Source organism: Leucopleurus acutus (assembly GCF_964270905.1).
Source record: "Leucopleurus acutus genome assembly, chromosome: 15".
Lineage (NCBI taxonomy): Eukaryota > Metazoa > Chordata > Mammalia > Artiodactyla > Delphinidae > Leucopleurus > Leucopleurus acutus.
In genome coordinates, this window is record NC_139157.1 from 70861614 (window position 1) to 70887593 (window position 25980).

General features: G+C 38.6%; 1 protein-coding gene across 1 annotated transcript in view; it reads left to right on the top strand.

The window, feature by feature from the left end:
- CEP162 (centrosomal protein 162) overlaps positions 1-25980 on the top strand; it is a 90218-nt gene that overhangs the window by 56020 nt on the left and 8218 nt on the right. The window contains exons 19-26 of the mRNA XM_082856042.1: positions 3114-3240; positions 4471-4634; positions 5714-5818; positions 9061-9273; positions 10410-11059; positions 14143-14284; positions 16185-16283; positions 21307-21441. Coding sequence (XP_082712168.1) covers positions 3114-3240; positions 4471-4634; positions 5714-5818; positions 9061-9273; positions 10410-11059; positions 14143-14284; positions 16185-16283; positions 21307-21441 — 1635 coding nt within the window. The remainder of the gene's footprint in view (positions 1-3113; positions 3241-4470; positions 4635-5713; positions 5819-9060; positions 9274-10409; positions 11060-14142; positions 14285-16184; positions 16284-21306; positions 21442-25980) is intronic.

The following is a 25980-nucleotide window of genomic DNA, read 5'->3' on the forward strand; positions in this document are numbered from 1 at the left end:
GGTCCTGAGTTAGTGATCATCTTAAGTGTGTCTTAAGAAACACATGCAAAACACTCTTAGGGGTATCCATCCTTAACCCAGCTCACATGGTATTCCTTCAGATAAAATCCTGCTGACGGTACGCCCAGAATGCAGAATTACAAAACCCAGGGAAACAACCCACCGTGAGCAGGCATGGGATGATTTAATAAACAGCAGGATTAGAACCCCAATCAAATTACTGAGTAGACTATGAAATAAATAGACTTTAAATGATTTAATATACAAAATAAGTGAGAAATTCAGTGTGAGGAAAGAACAAAACAGACTAGGCAAATTCAGAGAAAAATAAACAGAATAAGTAGAAAAATTAAATACATCATACATAACTAAGAAGAAATTGGTAAACTAGAAGATAGATCTAAGGAGCTTAGAGTGAAACACAAAAAATAGAGAAATGAAAAATATCAGAGATGTGAGATACTCTAGTATGTAATTAAATTTTTTTTAAAGTAATGGCTAAGAATTGTCTAGAAATTAATAAAAGAGATGAATTCTCAAATTCAGGAAATACAGTGAGTCCTACTCAGGATACATAATTTAAAATCTACATCTAAACCCATCATGGTGAAAGTACCAAAGGCAGGGAACACCTTAAAAGAAATCAGAAAGGGACTTCCCTGGTGGCGCAGCAGTTAAAAATCCACCTGCCACTGCAGGGGACACGGGTTCTATCCCTGGTCCGGGAAGATCCCACATGCTGTGGAACAGCTAAGCCAGTGCGCCACAACTACTGAAGCCCACGCGCCTAGAGCCCATGTTCTGCAACAAGAGAAGCCACCGCAAGGAGAAGCGGGTGCACTGCAACGAAGAGTAGCTCCTTCTCGCTGCAACTAGAGAAAGCCTGCGTGCAGCAATGAAGACCCAATGCAGCCAAAAAAAAAAAAGATTAAAAAAAAAAAGAAATCAAAAAAAGAAGTGTTAAAGATAAAAATTACTTAGGGTTGTGTTTATTTGTGCAAATATTGAAAGATGGAATGTCATGCGTTAATTTTCATTCACTTTGGTTTTCTGAGTTTAAATAGTTTAAGAGCAAAAAATTCATACTGAGATAAATCTGTAATACAATATTCATATCAAACCTACTTACGTATAGTCTAATTTGTACCTTAAAAATTAATACCAATTAGTGTAGTCTTAAAATGTGAATTGTTGTTTTGTAAACTATGGATGGACACATACTAAAAGCGAAGGTCCTGAGCCCTGTCCTTCTAGATTCCCAGGGTGGAGAGGAGGATGAGGCTGACTGCAGTTCAGCCAGTCAGTCAGGCAATCATCCTGGAGTTGGAAGAACAGTAGGTAAACAAGACAGACATGGGCCTTGCTCACTAGGAACCTATATTCTACCAGGGAAGACAGATAATAAGTGAACAAGAAATAGTTACAAATAGAGGTAAGTTCTTTGAGGAAAATAAGAATAGAGACTAACGGTAGGCAGGGCAGGGGTAAGGCCGCTGTCAGCCGTGTGGGCAAGGAGGTGCTCTCTGAGAAAGTGGTGTCTGCATCGAGAATGGAGGAGAAGCAGCAGCTCACTGTGCAAAGACCGAGCCCTCCAGCCAGGGGCAAGCACAGGCCGAGTCAGGGTTGGGCTTGGTACCTTCCAGATACAGGGGCACCTGAGACAGAAGTGGGTGAGTAAGGACAAGAGTGATGGAAGAAAAGGTCGGAGAGACAGGCAGAGGCCTCTGAGTGTCCACACAGTAGGTTCTTGTAGAAATTCAGTGCTCTCCTGAAAAGACATCCACAGAAGATCGCACAGAAGATTAAACATGAAATGATACAGCTAGAACCACGATTATTCAAGCCCTTATGAATGGCTTTATTTTCTTCATAAGACTGTATTTTAGATTCTAAGGTAGGGTGACAGAAAGTTTCTAAGAATTTTCATTTTGAAAGTAAAATATACCAACTGTGCCCCAGGAGTTTGTTCAGCAGGTATGAGTTCAGCTCAGTATACATTTACTGAGTACCTGCCATGTGCTTGGTGCCGTAAAGCAAGCAGTAAAATCAGTCTTGGTCCCCAAAGAGCTCTCAGCCTAACAAAGAGAAAACGCTTGTACGCAAATAAGTGTTGTATGAAACGAAGTAGTAAATGCTGTGCTAGAGGTACACTGAAAGTTTGTGGTAATGCTGGGGCAGGTGTTATCAGGAATAGCCTCATTTGAACTGTGCTCTGAAGGATAAGTATGACTTTGGCAAGGCGAGGAATGAGGGCAGTTGAGAGAGTGCGGCATGTGAACACATTGAGAATTTAACTTTTTTAAAAATGTGCCAAGCATTTTTTTGCATTTGTGATATAGGGATGAGCAAAGTAAAGTTCTGCCTTCAAGTAAACATCTATGTCAGGCGGTGATGAGTGTGTGAGAAGAAAAAATAGCAGCACCCCTGGGGGCCAGGATGAGGGTTGCCATTTTAGAATGATCAGGGAAGGCCTTCCTGGGGCCTCGTTTGAACAGAAATCCTGATGAAGTGAAGGAACGAACCACCTGGCTGTGTGAGGGCAGAGGAGACAGTAAGTGCAAAAACACCGTGGGGTTGGAACGTGCTGGGCGGGTTCAGGGAACAGCCAGGAGGTCTCTGCAGCTGGCATGGAACGCGAGGGGGAGATTTGCAGGAGATGCATCAGAGGAGCGGGCATGACTGGGTTCTGTGACACTGAAGGTCATGGTAAGAACTGTCGGCTTCCCCCAAGAGGGGTGGGAGCCACCAGAGAGCTTCAGACAGAAGACTGACATTAACTGACTCTTGAAGACAGTTCCGCTGGCTACTGTGAGGAGAAAAGACTAGGTGCTGAGAGTGGAAGAGGCAGACTGGTTAGAAGGGTATTGGAGTAACCGAGGAGAAGTGAGAATGGCAGAGTGGAAGGGCTTGGAAGCTGTGTTGAGTTACGTGATTAGAACTGATTCTAGTAGGCTCTGGGGAGCTCGTGATCGTTTGGAGGGGAATGGTGATGAGATCAAGCTAAAATTTAGAAAAATAATTAGCAGTGTTTATGATGACGTGGGTGAAGGAGACTCTACCACAGTTTATTGTGGTTGGAAATAATTTGCTTTTGTATTTTTATGAATATCAAGAAAGAAAAAAACAGTTTATTGGAAGACATCAAAAGACTGAAGCAGGACAAACAGGCTCTTGAAGTAGACTTGGAAAAAGTGAAGAAAGAGAGAGACCAAGCCAAAGACCAGATTGCTTATGCCACAGGTAAAAGTCTGAGCTGAAACGGTTTACCTTTATACTCCTAACTGTTCTAATCTTGAGTTAAGTAATAGCAATTGGATAGTATAATTAAAATGCTATTCCTTGAAGTGTATTGTAATTTTAGAAACTTAAAAAAATTAGTTAATAGATATGTGCCTTTGATTGGTTTTAGCAGCAATAATTGCGAGACCAAAGAAAGTCACAGATTGTTTTGAATTCATGGCATTGTAAGCTTAGTTGTTTACAGTCATCCTAGCTAAACTGTGACTTTCCAGGGCACGGTCTCCCTTTTTGTACCTGGGTCTGAAACATAAGCTCTCAAATATTTACCAAATGAACAAATGTTTGTAGAAACTATGTTTGTAGAAACACAAGGATGGATATGGTATACCCCACCAGGGAAAACACAGGAGAGTAAGATAAGAACGCAGAAGGAGAGTAAGATAAGAAAGTTTAATATTAAAAAAATTAGAAATGAACATGAGGGTGCTAATAAGGGTTTCAGAGAGGAATGGCATTTGAGGGTCCTGACAGATGGAGAGATCCAGGAGTAAATGAATGGAGGGGGCCACTCAGGAGTATTTCATTAGCGTGTTTTTGGATACACCTGTGGATTGCGGCTTAGGACAGCGGAACACAGGGCTAGAAAGGTTCATCAGAGAACCCCTTGTTTGCCAAAGTAAGGCTCTTTCCTCTGCGATATTATGATCTTCAGTGTAAGATGTGTATAGTAAAATCCACTTACTGTCTGTAAGAAATTTACTTGCTTCATCTGTAAAATAGAATAACAACAATAGTTCCCATCATATGTTTGTTGTATTAAATAAAGTCTTACATGGGAAGCGCTCTCTAATGTTTGCCATTGTTACTTTTTAATATAATTATAGGAATTCTTCATTTTTATTATCTCCTGAATCCAACATTTATTTTCATAGAAAAGACTTTACTTTTATAATGAAAGTCAGTGGGAAAACAAGTGATTTATCAAAAATTTCTATATGCCAACTTTGCTACAAGTTTGAGGATTTGGACTCTGAACACAGTCTCCATCCTCCTTTACTAATACACTAAACTAGACACAGATTTACGTACATTAGTTGTTTTGGGCCTCTTTATTTTTTTCTTAATGCTTTCATTAGAGAGACATTGGTTTTCATTTAAAATCTTTCAATGTAGTTTATTTCCATATTTTGAAAAGTTACAATGGAGTTATTGTATTACTTTATCTTATAGGTGAAAAATTATATGAAATAAAAATTTTAGAAGAAACACATAAACAAGAAATAAGTCGCCTGCAGAAAAGATTACAGTGGTACGCCGAAAATCAGGAACTTCTGGATAAAGATGCAGTTCGGCTTAAAGAAGCAAATGAAGAAATTGAGAAGCTGAAACTTGAGGTAATGATCCTTTCAGAATGTATTTCTATAGATGAACTCTGTTATCGTCAACACTCCTTCATAGCTTTGTGTCATCAAATCAATATACTCGAAATTCTGTTCATTAAAATGGCCAGTTTGACTTTGGTTTGTGTTTATTTGTGTAGTCTATTTTAGATTAGCCTGAGAATACAGTCAGCCATCTGTATCCATAAGTTCCCTATCCAGCAGATTCAACCAACTGTGGATTGAAAATATTTGGAAGAAAAACAGTTTCAAAAAGCAGAACTTGAATTTGCTGTTCACTGGCAGCTATTTTCATAGCATTTATTACATGGTTTTAGGTATTATAAGTAATCTAGAGATGATTTAAAGTATATGGGAGTTATAGGCAAATACTACACCATTTTATACAAGGGACTTGAGCATCCCTGGGGCTTCGGCATGCCTGGATCTTAGTATCTGTAGGGGTCTGGGAACCGGTGCCCCATGGTTACCAAGGGGCAACTGTAAATCCAAGCTCCTTAGCACAGCCTGTGAGGTCCCCATGTGGTCTGAACCCTGCCTGTCTCTCCAGCCCCATCCATACTGCACTCCCCGGTCACCCTCCTCCCAACCACACGGGCCTCCCTCTGGTTCTTGAACATGCCGAGCTCGTTCCACTTGTTGCTTTGGCCTAGAGTGTGCTCTGACCTAGCTTCTTCCTGTGTCTCACTCCTTGTTCAAGTCTCGGCTCCGATTTCTACTTCCCAGAAAGATCTTCATGACCTCTTAATCTAATGTAGCTACCAGTCTCACCTCCTCTGACTCTTTCTTCTCATTCCTTGAGTTTATTTTCTTCATAGTACTTGTCACTCTCTGAAGTTATTTAATTTACTTAATGATTTTGTTCATTAGCTTTTCAACTGTCTCCTTCCGTTAAGATCTAAGCACCATGAAAGCAGGGACCTGGCTTGTCTTGTTTGCTCTCCATAGCTCCAGCTCAGTGCCCTATCTGGGATCTAATAAGTGAATTAATGAACTGCCATTACGCTTCCCTCTTGGTGTTTCTCTGCTGTGTTTTAAATATGCTTCTTAACATGGTCTTTCCTTGTTGGTAGGTTGAGAAACTGAAAGCTGAATCTGGAAATCCGTCCATCCAGCAGAAGATACGTTTAAAAGAAAAAGCAACTGATGCCAAAAAAATTCAGGATCTAGAGCGACAAGTATGTGTTCAGGGTAAATTTTCATTAAGATATTTTATATACAGAGCATTTTTGTTTTCTCTTTTGTTTCAGGAGTTCCTACAAGATGTAGTCAACCTGGAAATTTTTGGGTTTATTCATTCATTTTAATATAGAACTGCCTCTGCATTAAACTTTGAATACAGTATTTAACAATAAAAACACAGTAAACAACATCATTTTATGTACTCTGTGGCTTTCTGCATAAAGAAGTTTTAAGAGTAGTGTGTCTCATTAGGTGGTAGACCTATTGATGAAAGGTTATTTGCATCCCAGCTCTATTTGACATCCAGGAAGAAGGAAACAGAACTTTGCCACTCTGGGTGTAGAGCTAGGATCCCTTCTCCTGATCACCTGTAGAGCTAGGATCCCTGAAACCAGGTGAGAGAGGAGGGCACAGAAGGAGACCCTCCAGTTGGAAACATGTTAGTAGCGCTAGGGAAGTCCAGCAGAACACCCTGGAAACCGAACATCCCCTCCCAGAGAGCTGGCCGTAATTTTGAGCTCTGGCTCACTGGTTAGGCTTAGAAATACTCATTTCATGGTCATTGTGGCTGGAAGACTTTTTTCAAAACCCATGTAGTAACACTTACTAGGATAAAGGTTTATTTTCATTGAAATAGTTGTTTTGTAGGCTGGAATATTAATTGTACCTTATGTTTTTAAAGCCTTCTATAACATAGTATTTGTATTCATAACTAAATATTAAAACAAAATTAGAATTTCCAGTCCTGTCATAAGAGAACATGATCCTGTAGTCAAGTCATGACCCTTAGACATACAGATATTATTCCATCACAAACCTGAGACTGTGAGGTCATCACTGGGCTGCATATCATCCCAGTTTTATGAGAAGAAGGAAAACTAAGCAAAAAATTAACTTTGTTACTTTACAGGACCTGTTATATTAAAAGGTATGATTTAGTAGTTTGGTTTAGTGGCCAGGAAAGGAACAGGACTGAAGTGGTTTGAAGAGCGAGAAATATTCTGAAATAACTATAGTCTAGGTCGCTTGGCTCTTTTTTTTTTTTTTTCCAGTGCCTAAGACTAAGATTAGCCTATGTAGAAGAAGCTATCCAGAATTGTGAGAGAGGAAAGAACAAAGGAACCACTTATCCACTAGATGATTTTATTTTAAGAGAATAATGTAGAAGTGAACGTATGAGAGTAAAGAGATTTTGAAATTTCTTTGAAACGGTGATCCATATGGATCAGAAATGTAACGTTTTATCAAAGTAACCTCCCTCTTTTACTAACACTTTCATTAAAAATTTATTGGTTTACTGTCTTAGATGATATCTTTCTAAAATATTGTTAATATTTTGTATAGTTTGCTCACATACATTTCAGATCTTGTTCTGTTCCCTTGAACAAAACATTTCTATGCTAATGATTTTAAATCTTAATACATATTTTATAATCAAGGTTTATCACAATATATTCAGAATCAGTTTGAGCCATATCCTGAAATAGATTAATTGTAGAATAAAACATCTTTTTTTCTAAATAGCACATAAGTAAAAGTGGGGCTAATTTATATGCATGTTATAGTGAAAATTTCCAATTATGTGTGTTCATTCATGCTTTTATTTAATGGAATATTCCATAGTTTAATTTCCAGTGAGATTTAAAAAACAACAACAACAAGAGCCACACTGGTATCAGAGACCAAAGAATAAATTAAAAAGCAAAATGAAAGAAGATAGAAACAAAATTAATTTTCTGCCAAAAATGTAGTATACTTTGCAAAATATTAAAGTCAGATTGAAAATATTGTTTAGCATTTTTAATTAATAGTTAATTGTAAATATGTTAAAACAAATTCATTTTAAAAAATCTAGTCTCTTTTTAATATACATGGTGTCTCTGTGTGTGTGTGTGTGTGTGTGTGTGATATATATACCTTTATATGCTTACATCTAATCTAGATTTTTAATACCAGGGGAAGCAAAATGAAAAAGTTTATAGATGAAATGATCCATTTTTGTATCTGGATGTATTCCACTTTATGGTATATCTGTGAATGTGCAAGCAGTCTTCAGGAATGGAAATATTTGCTGTTAACTTTGCAAACGATGTGACCCTTAAGTACCTACTAGGAACAATATTCAGTCTATAAACAGGATTTTGAGCAACCCATCTTGCCTTAGGAAAGGTAGTTTTGGGGACCAGATCATATATACTAAAAACCATTATCAGGCCCTCACCACATGCTGGGCACTCGGCTAAGCACTTCACCAAGATAAATGTCATCTGATCCTCACTTAAATATATGAACACCATGAAATCAGTATTGTTACCTCCCCATGAGGTACCGATGAGGCGAAAGAGATACATAGATTGAGGAGTTGACACGCTGCTAACAGAGTCTTAACTCCAGACACGCTCTAACCTCTGCACTAGACCACCTCTTAGGTGCTATTTTATTTATTTTATTGCATACTCTGGGCTTAGAAGACTGTTCAACGAAGTTTTAGTCTCTTACTCTATGTTTTTCAAAGGTATCTTAACATAACACCTTAAACAAAAGCAGGTATACACACGTATGTGTATATAATACCAAGCTCTAATTTCTGTGGAACCAGGTGCAGTTTTTCCTTACAGAAAGACTGTGTAGTATGTTATTGTTTTTAATAGACTAAATGAAAAGTTGTTTTTATGAGGACTTCATTAAATGTCATCTAATCTTCTTTGCTTCCTGATTGAAAGAAGTCATTTTAAAGTAGATTAAACTTTATTTGGAAGAGGACTGGGGTAGCGGGGAGATGGTTGCAGGCAGGGGCAGGCACTTAGGAAGCTGTATGTTTATTATAAAAACTTGGCACATTCCTGTGCAGATAAGCAATTTTTCAATCAGTAGACAGTATAAACACTTATCTGAGGGGTGTCTAGAAAAAAGGGAGGGGGAAAGAGCTTTGTCCTCACAAAGATGGGTTGTTACTAGTATAATAGGAAGACCCAAGATCTATTTCAAATAAACATAAGAGGATTTCTGTAAATTAACCAGTATTAGATTAGACATTATACTATAGTGTGTTTTAATCAGGATATAAAATTTGAAATTAATTTGTGCTGCTGTGCATTTGATTCAGTCTTGAGATGTGATATGAACATCTCTTTGAAACCTAGACATGACTGATAGAGCATAATCTAAATTTTTACATTAAGCTGCTTAATTTTAATATATTTGTGACCTTAACATGCATACAAAAATATTTTAATAGGTTAAGGAAATGGAAGGAATTCTAAAGAGACGATATCCCAATTCTTTGCCTGCTTTAATATTGGCTGCATCAGCAGCTGGTGATACAGTGGATAGAAATACAGTGGAGTTTATGGAAAAAAGGATAAAAAAACTAGAAGCTGATCTGGAGGGCAAAGATGAAGAAGCAAAGAAAAGCCTTCGGACCATGGAACAGCAGTTTCAGAAAATGAAGGTACGTGCCGGGTAGCCATGGAGATGGGGCTCAGAGGTGTACCATGGGGGCTGGGAGCTTCTTAGAATGAGACCGAAGAGTATGTCTTTGGAGGACAGAGACCAAATAGAGGAATGAATTCCAACCCCACCCCCCTTTTAATCTATCTAAACGTACCTAACTTTTTCCTTTTTCCAGTCCCTATCCCACCCCCCTCTCCTGCCCCTGCTCACTTCCAGCCACTTCCTCCTTTCATTTCTGATTCCCAGTGCACACCAAGCATTTCAGTTGCCTTCGCATGTGCTCTTCCTACTTCCAGAATACTCCTGCTCCCACTTATCCCCAAATTTACACACATCCCTCAAAGCTGAACTTGAATGTGCTCCCTCTGTGCCATCTTCCCTCCTTCCTTCCCTCAGGCCTCCAGACACACCCAGGTGCCCCTCTGCGCCGTGTTCATAGGCCCATTATCGCAGTTATCATAGGACAGTGAAATTTGCCATGTCACTCAGCTCACTGGGCTGTGGACTGTTTGAAGGCAGGAGCTGAGTTTATCTCTAGGATCTGGCACAGTGCCTGGCATGCAGTTGTAGCGCAGTAAATACATTCAGTGATTGAATGAACAAAGCTCTTTCATGCCTCCCTCCACAGAGTAGACTACTAGGTTATTTTGTTAATAATAATAATAATAAAGCTCCAATATGCAAATTCTAAGCTGACTTACTACTCCTATGAGATTTCTAAATTGATGTTAGAAGGTTGAAAATGTGCTATTTCTTACAGATATCAGTAACCCCAACTGCTTTCCCTATTTATTCTCAGGGAGTATAGTGTGTCAGTTTGCATAGAGAAGGGTACACAATAATAGGTTTGCTTGTGAGGTTAAAGTAAGTTTTGGTGTATAAAAACTTGTAACGTTATGAAGCAACATATAATTAGGAAATTACATAACATATATTGAGAATATATAATGGTATGCCCTTCAAAGATAGGACTTCAACACATTTGACTGACTCAAGGAACATGGGCTTGGAGGCATCAGAATACATGGTGAGTCCCTGAATGAAGGAAAAGGCAGGACCTGGGGGAGTGCAGGGCTTCCGTAACTAATGAAATGTTTAGCAGTGGTTTGTCGTTACATGGATTCTTTTCTACAGATTCAGTATGAGCAGAGACTGGATGAGCAGGAACAGCTACTTGCCTGCAAGTTGAAGGAGGCGTCCCAGAACCAACATGACAGCTCCTCCAGAGTTAAAGCACTAGAGAAGGAACTGGATGACGTTAAGGAAGCCCATCAAATCACTGTAGGAAATCTTGAAGCTGAAATAGATGTTCTTAAACATCAGAATGCTGAATGGGAGCTCAAGAAAGATGATAAGGATGATCAAGATTTCCAGTCTATAGAATTCCAGGTGGAACAGGCTCATTCTAAAGCTAAACTGGTCAGACTCAACGAGGAGCTAGCCGCAAAGGGGAGAGAGATACAGGACCTTTCACAGACTGTGGAGAGGCTTCAGAAGGAGAGGAGAAAGATGCTCTCTAATCAGCACTCTAAGGCTAGGGAGGAAATGACTGCCAAAAGGGTGAAGAAACATGTTCTGCACCCGGGTAAAAGAAATGCTAACTCCTCTGGAACCCTGGAGGGCAAGCTTTACCAACCACATACTTTTACTGATTCCGATATTTCAGAGGTTGTACAAGAAAACTGCAGATTGAAAAATGAACTGGAGAGATTAACTGTGGAGAGGAATGAGCTGAAGATGAAATCTGAAGTAGCAGTGAACCAATTTGAAAACTCCATGAAAAGGTAAAAATGTGACTTCGTCAGTATATGGAGACATAAAAAGATAAAAATTTAAAAATCATAGATGTATTTCCCCTGGATAATTAGCTTGACCCTGAACTAAGTTCATTACCAAATTTTAAGAACCTATATTACATTGCTAAGCACAGATCTGTTTCAGAGTTGGATCTTCTACCTATTGGAAGCTCAGATTCTAATGAACTTGAATCTTCATGTCAACCCAGTTCTTGGGCCGAGCAGTCTTACCTTTCTGCACTTATCCAAATGGTGTTGATAAGCTGACCCACTGGGCCTTCCTGCAAATGAATACCATCGTTTATGGTTGCTGTAGGCAGATAGCTATCAGAAAACAGCTCTTAGTGAATCTAGTTGACATTCTAAGAGGAAAAGGTCCTCTTCCAAAATAACTCTTCAGATTAGTCTTGTGATTACATCTCTTCATGCCTTGAAGAACTTCTGTACTCATCCCTTTCCTACTCAGAATCTCCAAGTACCATCTCCTGTCTCTTTCCTCTGAGCCTTCTTACATGCTCAGATCTTTTTCACCCGATCAAACCAAGTTCTGGTCCTCTGCCTTTCAGTAGCAGTTTTACACAAGTAGCCTCTCCTTTTATTTCCCCCGACTTCCTCTAAGCGTGGCTCTCATCCTCACACTCTTTTGAACCTGGTCTCTCAATAGCCTTTCTCAGCCAGTTGAGTTTTCTCCATCCTCATTTTCTGTGACATTGTTGACTACACTGCCTTTTCTGAAAGGGTTTCCTCCTTAACGTCCATGACTTGGCACTCTGACTGAAGCTCCTTTTCTGCTCCTTTTGACAGACTCCTGACTCCTTTTCCTTCTCCCTCCTCAAAAATCTGACGCTCTACCAAAGTTCAGGTTTTGGCTTTCTCTCTGCTCCCTGCTTTTTCTCCCTGCTAAACTCATCTGTTCTCTGCGGCTTCTGTGAACCACGACTCCTAGGTCTACTTTTCAAGGCTTGTTCTCTTCCCTGAGCTCAGGTGTTAAATCTAAAAATGTGTTGGATTATTCCTCTTGGAATCAGTAGTATCACAGATTTTCTCTTTTTTTTTAACCATAAACTGGCTCCACCTCCCAACTTCCCCATCTCTGTCTATGACCATATTTTCAGTTGCCAGGCCCAGCTTTACCACCTTTATTCCTTGGGTTGACAGTCTATGGGGTGCTTCCTTATAAGTATTAATTTTGCTTTTTTCCTTTTTATAGTGTGGTCTACTTGGTTTACTAGACAGTTTTCCCACCCCACGCTCCCTGATTTCAGTTTCCATCTCCCCCAGTCATCTAGCTTAAAAACCATTAAAATTCTTTAAGTACTCCTGTATCTGAGTCACTCTGTTCTCCAGTGACTCCCAACTTCCTAAAGTATCAAGACTGAATTTCTCAACCTGGCATCTCAAGTCCCATCACCATTCTGATCCTGCGCCATCAGAGTAGTGTTACTCGCCAAATTTCTTTCCTGCCTTTTGCTCACTCATGTTTCATTTTCTAGGAAAAATATTACCTAGAACTTCTTAGAAATTTCTTGCTCCCATCTTCAACTCCTGTATAACTTATGTACCAAGAAGCACTAATTATACACCACCTAATAGCTCCTTGAGAACTGATGTATGATTATACTTCTTTTGCAACCTGTAGGCAATAATAGGTTTGATTATGAAGTTTAAAATAAGGTTTGGGGCGTACAGAACATGTGTAGTTTAATGTTTGTGAAGCAACATATGAATTGTGAAGTTACATAACATATATTGAGAATATGTAACGTCATGCCCTTCAGAGATTAGGATTTCAGTACATTTGACTGACTTACGGAACCCAGAGTCAGAAGCATCAGAATACGTAATGAGTGCCTGAGTGAAGGAAGAGGTAGGACCTGGGAGAGTGCAGGGCTTCTACCGGAGAATGAGGATAGGAAGCAGCTAACAAATGCTTATCGACTGATTAGCAGCCGCATCTAATTGAGCCATCGTGGCAGTCAGACTGCTTCCAAATTGAAACCTTGTTTCTTTAGTCCTGAATATGATAGTAGTAATGAAGCTGTTTGGAAAGAATCATATTCTTTCCTAGAAATAATTTAAAATTCAGGTTCTCCTATAAATGTTCCTATACATAATTTATAATTTTTTAGTATTGTTAATCTGTTTTTCAGACAGCTCTGGGCCTGAGAAGTGAAAAGTGTTTCCTAGGCCCAGATTTAGGCTGCTTTTTACTATAGTTCAGTTATATCACGGGTGCTTTAGATTTTTATGCTTTTCCGAGGGTCCTAATCACACATGAAGAAATGTAGTCAAGTAAGCAACTGATATGTTTGTAGTGTGGGGATTGCCATATTAATAAGTATCAACAGTGATTTACTAAATATCTGCTTTCAGTAAAATTGTCATTTTTTAATAATTTTTCCAATAAGGGGAAATGTTTATAAGAAATGTATCAGCTTTTTGGTATAACTTTACCATTTACTGAACTGCCACTGAATGCATAAATTTTGTCATAGAGACAAACGGGTAGTCTCAGGTTCAAGTAGTCTCAGGTTCAGACTACCCTATGTCCTAAGAACTACCGTAAAGATCATTTTATTCTTGCAACCAGCAGCCAGCCCTGGAGTCATATGCATGGACCAAAAACTGGTGAGTGTTGCCTAGAAACAAAGCATTGGAGAGTCTAAATAATTGGGGCAAGAAATCTGAGTTTATCTTAAAAGATAAAATGACAAGCTCTTTGCCTTAAATCCAAACAGAACATTTAGAACCTTTGTTTCTCTCAGAAAGTGCCCCAGGCTGGGGGGTGTCCAGCTCTGCAACTTACTGATCTGGGACCCTAGATACATCACTCTTTCCTACACTCAAGTTTGCCTTTATGAAATTGAGTAAATAAGAGCAAGCTCATGGAGGGGTTGTAAGAACTCATAGGCAATAATGTATAAAGCACCAAGCACAGTACAGTAGATACTGGTGCGTTCTCTCCCTTTGCTTCTTTAATTTCCAGGCTTCTTACACTATTTTTGTGCTGACTCTGAATTAGAGGTTGAAGAGCCACTTTTATGTGTGGTGTTCTTTCATTTGCTCTAAAGGTTCAAGGAAGAAACTGCAGCACACGTCACATCCCTCAAAGCATCTCATGAGAGGGAAGTAGAGAAACTCCTTTGCCAAAACGCAGTCGAAAATTCTTCTTCTAAAGTAGCCGAACTAAATCGTAAAATAGCAACTCAAGAGGTAGGTGACTTTAATAAACTTTGAGTGTAATGCAATTTTCTTTTTCAAGACTGTTGACAAAGTATCTGGAAATATTTTAACTTCAATTCTTGAGGTTGGTGATAGGAATGGGAAATTACTGTCACTTTCTTTTTTTTTAATAGAAGACAACACTCTTAACCATATATGTGTTTAACTATTCTACTTTACAGTTATACCTTTAAGTCAGTGTTGTTGCAATTTTGTCCCTATATTTCTCAGATATATCTTCCTGTAAGTAGGTTGTAATAGATGGTTGAGGGATACATCCAATGTGAAGGGGACCTTGTACTTAAACCTGAATGCTGAACCACCTCCTTCCACCCCAAGTCCCAGCTGCCAAGTCACTCTTCTTTCCCCATGACCTGTTGTTCATTAAATAATGTTTTGTGGTCATTCAGCCACTGGGGATAAAATAATGAACAGAGACATGTACACAACTACAGCCATTATGAAGCATAATCTTCTGAGAATTTTTACAGGGCACGGTGACAGCTCATCTGCATTTCCTCAAGTGTGTCTTCCTTCTTGGATAGCATGTTTGTCAACTTGGAATAGTTATAAATATCTACTGTGTGGCCCATCTTCTGTGGTTTTTGCAAGTTGAAAAAACAGCATTAAAATAGAATTTGCAACTTACTTTCAAATGGTGTATCCAAGAAGAAAAGAAAAGAAAGCAAATATGGCAAAATGTTAGCAGTCGGTAATTCAGATTGAAGAATAGATGAATGTTCATTGTGCTCTTCATCTTTCTGTAGGTTTTAATACCAAACTGAGGGGGAAAAACTTCAAGAAATAATTATCTCACGATCACCTCTCCCACCCATAATTATTTAATAGGATTTTAATTAAAAACAAGTCCGTCAGTTGGGGAAGTTTGAGTGTGGACAAGACAGGAGATATTATGAAATTGCTGCAAATTTTCTTAGGTGTAAAAATGTTATTGTGGATTTGTAAGAAAATGCGTGTTGAAATATTTGGTGTATCTAAGGGTGAGATGTAATGAGGTCAGTAATTTAATTTCAGATAGCTCAGAAATAAAGAACTTTGACTGTTTTAATACTTGACTGAAAAAGATTTAAAGTGCTTTTTTTGAAGTAACCATTATACAGCATTGCAGAGAGCTTCTCTAGCTTTCTTACCCTCAAAGGAATGGGGTGTCAGTGGGCGGCAAACATAATATCAAGTGATTAGATGATAAGGAGAGGTCTGGGAGGGATGGGGAAAGTCATAGTGCCATAAGTATCAGTATGTAATTTTCCCAGAGTTCTAAGTGTAATACTTTAAATGGAGAGTTAAATGAAGTCAGCATAGTCCGATTGTAGAAACAGTAAAAGTAAATCATTAGAGAAAAGAAACATGAATTTTTCCTGTTTTTGCAGCTTCTTGATGGAAGTATTTACTTACGTACTTCAGTTTCTTTGTCTAAAAATGAGACTTTTCACAGATGTTAGTTAGGTTTTATTATTTTAGTCACTAGCTCTTTAATAAAAACTATCTTAATTACAAAGTATAAAGATAATATTGGCCACTTTCTTCAAAATGTTTAAACTTTATAGAAGTTGATTTTAAGTGGTATTTTTCAGATCTTCAAAAGAAAAGTATTAGAGATAAAGAAGCCAAGTAGTTACATAGTTATTAATTTATGTGTGTGGTGTTATATATTAAACTTTGAAAGAAACAAAATGATGAATTTATTCAATGAGTTTAATTTATTCAATGAATTTAATTTCTGTGGCAATGATGTTAGATTTTGGCAATTATAAAATATTAGGATCCTTTTTATTTTTTAATACAAACAAGTCATTAGTTCACTTTCATTTTGCAAATAATGTTCAAGGAAAAGCTTTATTAACTCAGTACTTCTAACATAATTTCCTAGGTACTTATAAAACATTTCCAAAATCAAGTTAACGATCTGCAGGGTAAACAAGAGTCTCTTGTAGTTTCTCACGTTCGAGAAGAAATCCTACAGAAGGAGGTAAGAAATAACCAAAATATTCTGCTAATATAAGCTTTTCTTAACCATTTCAATCATATTCATACTTCTGTATAATTCTTTAAATTTAAATGTACAAATAGAGATAACCCAGAAATATCTATCACATCAAGAAAATACTAATAAAAGCCAGCTTTCCCCAGATGAAGCTCAAATGTTAGTTGATTAAGTTATTTATATGTTTGTATTTGTCATTGAGATTTTCTGGGCAGTAGGGAAATGGGGCGAGTTTGGTTTGGCTGTTTTGAGTTTTTAGGAGGTAAAATTGGATGGTTAAGGCCATTTCTGCATTAAGTACTAAGACTATTTAATTTGGTTAAGAAATAGGTAAAGAAATTATGACAGTGATGCTGGATCACTAAGAAGAAAACCATTGTTGGAAATAGATCTTTCTAGAAACTCACCTTTTTTTTTTTTTTTTTTGCGGTACACGGGCCTCTCACTGTTGTGGCCTCTCCCGCTGCGGAGCACAGCCTCCGGACGCGCAGGCTCAGTGGCCATGGCTCAGAGGCCCAGCCGCTCCACGGCATGTGGGATCTTCCCGGACCGGGGCACGAACCCGTGTCCCATGCATCGGCAGGCGGACTGTCAATCGCTGCGCCACCAGGGAAGCCCCAAAACTCACCATTTTTATTACTCTGAGATTCTTTTGATTCTAGGACGTATGAGAAACCAGATAAGCTGTGTATTCTGTTTGAAGCATATACATCATTTTTTTGTTATTCAAGGACTTATTAAATCACATGATAAAAGCAAAACATACAACTAATTGCATTATGGAAAGATTAATGTAAAAATACTCCACGATTATGCAACTATCTGTTTTAAAAATCTTGTTCTAGGAGTTGAAAGGCTATATAGTTCGGCACCGTGCATTCTCTTCAGTGTTTAAGAGGTACATAAACTTTGTTGTATAAGCAGTAAATGTACAGAACCTCACAGACCTCGAGTAAAATTTTTAGGAAGACAGTAAAAGGAAGTATGTGTTCATGTTTGCAAGATAAAGAGCAAGGTCAATTTTGGTCAAGTTACGGTGTTCTTAGTTTGAGAATAGCTAAATATTTTGAAAATAGAAAAGCTATAACACATGATTTTCAAGCCTATTTACTGGAAAACTAAGTAAAGCACTCCGTGTCTTGAGTAAAGCTAATGACAGTCTGCCTTTTGATATGAACCATATTTATCATAGCTGTTTTACCAGGGCTAATTTATTCCCTCTCTGGTGCCCTGTGTGTTATGAGGCATTCCGTCTCAGGCCAGTGGGAATATAAACCATTCCCAGCCCGTATGAGCTCCAAGAATCGTTCAGGCTACTGTTTCCACTGGCTTCGAAACCGCCTCTGGACAGCAGACTAGGCAGTTATAGAGCTTATCTTGTTTGTTTCCTTTCTCTCATGAATTACAGCCCTGCAGTGCTATTAGCCAGTTTTGCAAAATAGTTGTTTCGTATATTGTCTGTTTTTTTCTGGTTAAGAAATCCCTGTTGCTTACTCCACCATGGCCTCAGGTGAAAGCATAATAAACAGTGGTGAATTCTGTTTTATGACTGCTTTATTTTTCTTTTAATTTATTTATTTTTATTTTTGGCTGCATTGGGTCTTCCTTGCTGCACACGGTCTTTCTCTAGTTGTGGTGAGCAGGGGCTACTCTTCGTTGTGGCGCTCAGGCGTCTCATTGTGGTGGCTTCTCTTGTTTCGGAGCACAGGGTCTAGGCGCACGGGCTTCGGTAGTTATGGCACGCGGGCTCTAGAGCACAGGCTCAGTACTTGTGGCGCACAGGGGTAGTTGCTCCGCGGCATGTGGGATCTTCCCGGACCAGGGACTGAACCCTTGTCCCCTGCACTGGCAGGCGGATTCTTAACCACTGCACCACCAGGGAAGTCCGTGACTGCTTGTTTTTAAAGTAATTTTATAGAGCTACAAGAACACTGAGTGATTTCAAATTTTTCAGCATAGCTCAAGTTAGCTATTAGAGATTTTTAGTTCTCTTTGATGGTATCATACTTAACCTGATTTTTTTTGATCCTTGATTCCTGCATTGGTTATCTGTGCATTCGAGTAATTGGTGTCCTCTTCCAGACTTTGCAGGTTTGCTACGGCACAGACAGTTCTTTACCAGTCAGCTCAGTTTGGGTTTCTGGATGTGTCTGCTGGTCAGGTCACATCCTTGGGCTTGCTTTCATGGTCTATTTTTGGGCAAGGCCACTGCCTGAGTTCTGAAGTTGGAGGAAGAGGGATGCCACTAGCTGAGTACAGTTGGACAGGATTCCTGGTTTGGTTCCCTACCCAAGTGAAGCTGTTGCCTAGCCTGTATCCAGAGTGCCAACTGTGGTTTATTCACTGTATGACTCTAAATGTTTACTTGAACCTACATTTTATAATAGAGGAGTCAAAATAGTAATAATAGTTACTGTTTATTAAGTGTTTACTAGGCACTGAGGTGTTCTATTGTGTTCTCACAGTAACCCAAAAGAGTAGGTACTACTATTCCCGTTTTATAGATGAAGAAACTGATGCTAAGTAAAATGAAATAGCTTACCTGAGGTCACCAAGCAGAATAGAGAAATGGAAGCATTAGGACTCAGGGCCTCTGGCTCCAGGTCCAAGGCTCTCAGTTACTTTTTTTTTTTTTAATTAATTTATTTAGTTTTGGCTACGTTGGGTCTTTGTTGCCACATGCAGGCTCTCTCTAGTTCTAGTGAGGGGGGGGGGGGGCTACGCTTCATTGCAGTGTGCGGGCTTCTCATTGCAGTGGCTTCTCTTGTTGCGGAGCACGGGTTCTAGGCATGCAGGCTCAGTAGTTGTGGCTCGCGAGCTTAGTTGCTCCGTGGCATGTGGGATCTTCCCAGACCAGGGCTCAAACCCGTGTCCCCTACATTAGCAGGTGGATTCTTAACCACTGTGCCACCAGGGAAGTCCCATCAGTTACTTTTTTACGAATCCCCTATCAATGGACATTCAGGTTGTTACCAGTTTTCTTCTATAGTATTCAAGTAGCGGGAAGCATTTTTGATCATACATCTTTGCTTGTGTATCCAGTTGCCTCCAATGGATAAATTCACTAAAATATAAGAATTTTTTAAAAGTAAAGGTTCAACCTTAATTTATACTCTTGAATGTGCTTTTAAGTAGGTACAAATGAAGGGATGTTATCTCTATTCTTTGTCTAGAACCAAATTTCTGAATTTAGGTAGATTACAAATGACTGTTTAACCTCTGAAAGCTGTGCATGGCTCTAGGTGCTAGGAATACTGAGGAGAACAAAGTTAGACAAAAATCCCTGCTCTCATGGAGCTTACGTTTTATTTGGGGAATCAGACAACAAATGTAACTTTTGATAAATCAGATCAACTGAGACAACATCTGTTAAGTACTTAGCCTAGCACCTAGCACATGATACTGCCATAACTCACTACTGCCTGTCCTTTAAGAGTCAGTTCAGCCACAGCTGCCTCAGGTTGAGAATCCTGCAGCCCACCTCTCCTTCAGGTTTAGGACTCCCTCACTTACCACCTCACTGCTTCTTGGGCATCTCTCCATGGCAGCACATCATGTTAGAATTCTCATTCTCTCAAGTGCGCCTTCCACTAGACCAGAACTTCCCAGCTCGTGGACCTGGAATGGGTTACCTGTGGTCACAAGTTGATGGCTGGAAAGGTTGTCTAATGACAAACTCAGTCATTTTTCAATTATTAAAAAGTTTATAGAAGATGAAGTGATATTTGACCATTACAAGTATGACAATGCCTCTGACCACTTTCTTAGTTCAGTATCATTTTTTTGTTTTGTTTCCGGGGGGGGGGGGGGGCGGGTTGGTTTTGTTTGTTTGGTTTTTTGTTTTGTTTTACAATTTTTAGCAATCATAGTTCTGACATAAAAGATTTTGTTGCCCAGCACCCATCACCACAGCATGGTATGTAGGGCATCTCCCCAACCTTTCTGCAAATCATCCTAATTAAGGTCTGCTTATTTCTTTGGTCACTGATGATATCAAGGATGTCCCACACTTAAAATTTTTAGATTTGCCTCTGATTTAATTTGCTTGTATTTTCACATTTTTTAAACTAACTTCAGAAGAGTATATGGGTTCTTTTGTTTTTTTGTATTAGTGTTATTAAGTACTTGGGGGTTTCCATGTAAAGCATAATTGAATTGTTAATTTTATCCATTTTCATTTGCTTGTTAATTATTTTGCCTTTTGATATTAACAGTTGGCAAAGTTATCATAATTTTATGGTATAAATAAAATGCAATTAATTTTTTTTATGAAGTCCAATGTAAAGATCCCTCATGTCACCTCCATTTCACTCCCTGGTGCCATAAAAGTTTTACCATTTTCTCTGGGTCATGATATGAAAAAGGAGGTACTGCACTAGACTGTCATCTCCATGAGGACAGTGACTGTGTCTTTCATCTCTGCATCCTCAGTACCTAAGAGCCAGCACAGAAAGAGTTCAGTACTTCCTTATCTCTGTTTTATATGCATACATTCACATGTGGAATGAATTAAGTGACAAAGTGATATGAACCAGAAGATAATTACAAATAGAATTATAGGGAGTTGACAAAAGAGGATCCATATTTATGGAACTCTTTCTGTGTATTGGGTGCTTTAGATGTATTATTTAATCCCAACAGTAATCACACTATTAACAAATACTTTGTAACAAGGCTGAATACATCAAAGAAAGTGCCCAACTTCATTTTCTGCACCACAACCAGCCTGGCATACCTGGGAGGGAGAAAGTGGTCCAGTCATCTGGAACCTTTTGGAATGTGAGGTCACTTCAGAACAAGGATGAGCCTTTACTTTCTGGACCAAGGGAATGAAAGCTATTATTTTAACAACTCCAGATACCTTTGATGTTAACAGAAAGCCTCTTATCTAGAGAAATTTTATACAAAGAATATGCAGCGACTGTTCTTACTTCTTATGACTGCCTGTTAAAAATGAATTATTTCCTTGTTATCATAATTTCCCATTTATTTCATATCTCAATTTTAGATTACAAAACTCTTGGAAGAATTGAGAGAAGCCAAAGAAAACCATACACCAGAGATGAAACATTTCATGGTCTTAGAAAAGAAAATTAAACAGATGGAAATGAGACATGAGCAAAGAGAGCAGGAGCTTCAACAGGTGAAGTAGTAAATCACTTTTACATATTTGTACAGTTCTTTACATTTAAGTACCTCCCGTTTGCTATCGTTTTGTCATCCCTAGCAAATTACTTAAAAAGTATTTCCATTGTATATTGATTTTATTAAAAATAAATGTATAGCTTTTAAGAGAATATAAGACTTTAATTCTTAAATACCTGAAGATGGGTTTGCCTTATATCTACAGAAATAGAGTAACAACTTTTGTATTCTGTTCTTTATTGTTGATGGATGCCTGAAAGTTAGGCACTTTACCTTGGGAACAGGGCTCTTGGGAACCGTGTTCCATATTTAAGTCATTTCAATAAATGTTAGTAAGAAACAGGCTTATATTAAAATGCGATCACTTAAAATCTTATTTGCCTAGCACCAGTAACATTGGGGTTACTACAGGTAGCTACAAACAGATAAATTAACAGAAATTAAAATGGGCAGAAGGGCTTGATGTATTTTTAGGCACTAGCCTTGGTCTTGATATTTAGCTTTGCTTGAACAGTGTATTAGTCTGCTTGGACTGCCACAACAAAATATCATAAACTGAGTGGCTTACAAAACAGAAATCTTCTCACAGCTCTGGAGGCTAAAATTTACAATCAAGGTTTCCAACTGGTTCAGTTTCTGGTGAGAGCTCTTTCTGACTTGCAGATGAACTTTTTTCTCCATGTGTGCTCTGCAGGGTGGAGAGGGGGAGTAGAGAGAGAAAGAGCTCTCTAATGCCTCTTCTTATGAGGACACTAATCCAGTCTAACTGGGGCTCCACCCTTATGACTTATGACGAGATGGACTTTATAACATATATAATATATAGTATCCAAAAGGAACAAAATACATTTTCGAGCACACATTCTTCTCAAGCACACGTGTAAAATTCTCCAGGATAGATCATATATTAGGCCACAAAACAAGTCTTAATAAATTTAAGAGGAGATTAAAATCAATCATCAAGCATCTTCCCTGACCACAGTGGAATGAAACTGAGAATCAGTTGCAAGAAGAAAACTAGAAAGTTCACAAATATGTGGAGTTAAATCACATGCTGCTAAACAACCCACGGGTTAAAGAAGAAATCAAAAGATAAATTTAAAAATATCTTGAGACAATTGAAAATGGAAACACAGCATACCAAAATTTATAGGCTGCAGCAAATCAGTCCTGAGAGGGAAGATAATTGCAATAAATGCCTACATCAAGAAACAAGCCAAAGACAAAGAAAATTTTTAAAACAGCAACAGAAAAGCAATGTGTCACATACAAGGGAACCCCCATTAGAGGATATGTAGATTTCTCAGTGGAGAGTTTGCAGGTGAGGAGACAATGGATTGATTGATACATTCAAAATACTGAAAGAAAAGACTGTCAATCAAGAATACTATAGCTGGCAAAGCTCTCCTTCAGAAACAAATTAAAAATCGTCAGGGAGTTCATCACCACTAGACCTGCCTTACAAGACTCCTAAAGGGAATTCATCAAATGGAAATAAAAAGATGCTAATTAACATCATAAAAATATATGACTGTAGTTGAAAAACTCACTGGTAATGCTAAATATATAGTCAAAGTCAGATTCTGTAATACTGTAATGGTGGTGAATAATTCTCTTACAATTCTAGTATAAAAGTTGAAAAAGCAAATGTATTAAAAATAACCATAACTACATTAGTTATTGCACACAGTATTAAATATGTAAATTGTAACATCAGTAACCTAAAATTGAGGTGGGAAGCAGTAAAAGTGTCAAGTTTAGTATGCTATTGAAGTTTTTATCAACTTAAAATAGGATGTTATAAATATATCACATTTTATGTAGGCCTCACATTAACCACAAAGGAAAAAATCCTGTAATAGTTATCCAAAAGATTATGCTAAAGGAGTCAAAGCATACCACAACAAATCATTAATTCACAAAAGTAGACTGGAAATGTAAGAAGCAAGGATCTACAAGACAGAAAACAACAAAATAACAATAGTAAATTCTCATCAATAATTCTCTTTAATTTAAATGGATTAAATTTTTCATTCAAAACAGTAGAATTGCTGAATGGATGAACAACAAGATCCAAACAATATGCTACCTACAAGAGACACGCTTTAGCTTGAAAAACACACGTAGACTGAGAATGAAGAGATGGAAAAAGATATTTCAAGCAAATGGCAACCAAAAGAAAGCAGGAGTAGCTGTAGCTATATCAGATAAAATAGAGTTTAAGCTAAAAATCACCAAAAGAGACAGTGAAGGTAATTATATAATGATAGAGGGCTCAATCCATCAGTACAAAATAACATGTAAATATTTATGCATCCTACATCAGAGCACCTAAATATATAAAACAAACACTAACAGAACTAAAAGTAGAAACAAACAGCAATACAGTAATAGTTGGGGACTTTAATATTCCACTCTCAACAATGGATATTTCATCCAGAAAATCAATAAGGAAACAGCAGGGTTTGAGTGATACTATAGAAAAAATAGATCTAACAGATATATACAATACCTCCCCCCCCCCCAACAACAGCAGAATATACATTCTTATCAAGCACACAAGGAACACTTTCTAGGATAGATCACATGTTAGGCCACAAAACAATTATTGGTAAACTTAAGAAGACTGAAATCATAGCAAGTATCTTTTCTGACCTAAATGATGTGAAACTAAATATCAACAGGAGGCAAACTGGAAATGTGACATATACATAGAAACTAAACAGCACACTCCTAAATAAACAATGGACCAGAGAAGAAATTGAAAGAAAAAAAAAAAGTATCTTGAGATAAATGAAACGTGAAACACAATATACCAGAACTAATGCAGTGCAGCAAAAGCATTTCTAAGAGGGAAGGTTATAGAAATAAATGCATGTTTCAAGAAAAAAACTATCAAATTTAAAACCTAACTTTATACCTCAAGGGACTAGAAAAAGAACAAACTAAGCCCGAAGTTAAAAGAAGGAAGGAAGTAAAGATTAGAGCAGAAATAAAGAATAGAAAAGATTAACAGAACAAAGAGTTGGTTGTATTAAAAGATAAACAAAATTGACAAACCTTTACCTAGACTGAGGAAAGAAAAAGGGAGAGAACTCAAAATTATAAATGAAAGAGGGGACATTACAAATAATACCACAGAAGTACAACAGATCATAGGAGACTACTATAAAAATTAAATGCTGGGCTTCCCTGGTGGTGCAGTGGTTGAGAGTCTGCCTGCCGATGCAGGGGACATGGGTCCGTGCCCTGGTCCGGGAAGATCCCACATGCCGTGGAGTGGCTGGGCCCGTGAGCCATGGCAGCTGAGCCTGCGCGTCCGGAGCCTGTGCTCCGCAACGGGAGAGGCCAGAACAGTGAGAGGCCCGCGTACCGCAAAGAAGAAAAAAAAAAAAAAAAGCCCACAAACTGAACAACTTAGAGGAAATTGATAAATTGCTAGAAACGTACGATTTATTAAGACTGAATCATTAAGAAATAGAAAATCCTGAAAAGAGCATGCTAGTAAGGAGATGGTATCAGTAATCAAAAGTCTCCCAACAAAGAAAATTCCAGGAACAGATGGCTTCACTGGTAAATTCTGTCAAATTTTTAAAGAATTAATGTCAGTCCTTCTCAAACTTCCAAAAAGCAGAAGAGGAAGGAATACTCTCAAACTTATTTTACAGGCCAGCATTACCCTGATAACAAAGCCAGATAAGGACACTACAAGAAAATAAAACAATAGACCAGTTTCCCTGATGAATATAGATGCAACAATTCTCAAAAACAAACAAAAAAATAGAGACCCGCAAGCAGGCAGCAAGCACTGCCCCCTGTCCTGGGAGTGCACGGGCTGCAGCCACCCCTAGGGGACCCCTGAGCAGGCACCAAGGGCTGCCCCCACTGTCCCCACTGTCCCAGAAGCACGCAAGGGGCCGTGCATGCGCACCCCACATCAAGGGGATAGTGGCCAGCATGCACTGAGGAAAGAGGCAGCAAGCGTCCAAACTAAAGACAGCCCCTCAGTTCTGGACAAGGTGGCAGAGTAGAAGGACTTGAGCTCACTTCCTCTCACGAAAACACCAAAATCATAACTGACTGCTGAACAACCATCAGCAAAAAAGACTGGAACTTATCATAAAGATGTTTTTACATTCAAAGACGAAGAAGAAGCCACAACGAGACAGGAGGAGGGGCACTTTCATGACATAATAAAATCCCATACATACCAAGTGGATAACCCACAAGCTGGAAGATAATTATTATCACAGAGGTTCTCCCACAGGAGTGAGAGTTCTGAGCCCCACGTCAGTCTCCCAAGCCTGAGGGTCTGGCATTGGGAGGAGGAACCCCCAGAGCATTTGGCTTTGAAGGCCAGTGGGACGTGACTGCGGGAGCTCCACAGGACTGGGGGAAACAGGCTCCACTCTTGGAGGGTGCACACAAGTTTTCCCAGCACAAAGCAGCAACTCCATAGAATCCTGGGCTAGACCTACCTGTGGGTCTTGTAGAGTCTCCTGGGGAGGCGGGGGTTGGCCGTGGCTCACTGGGGGGC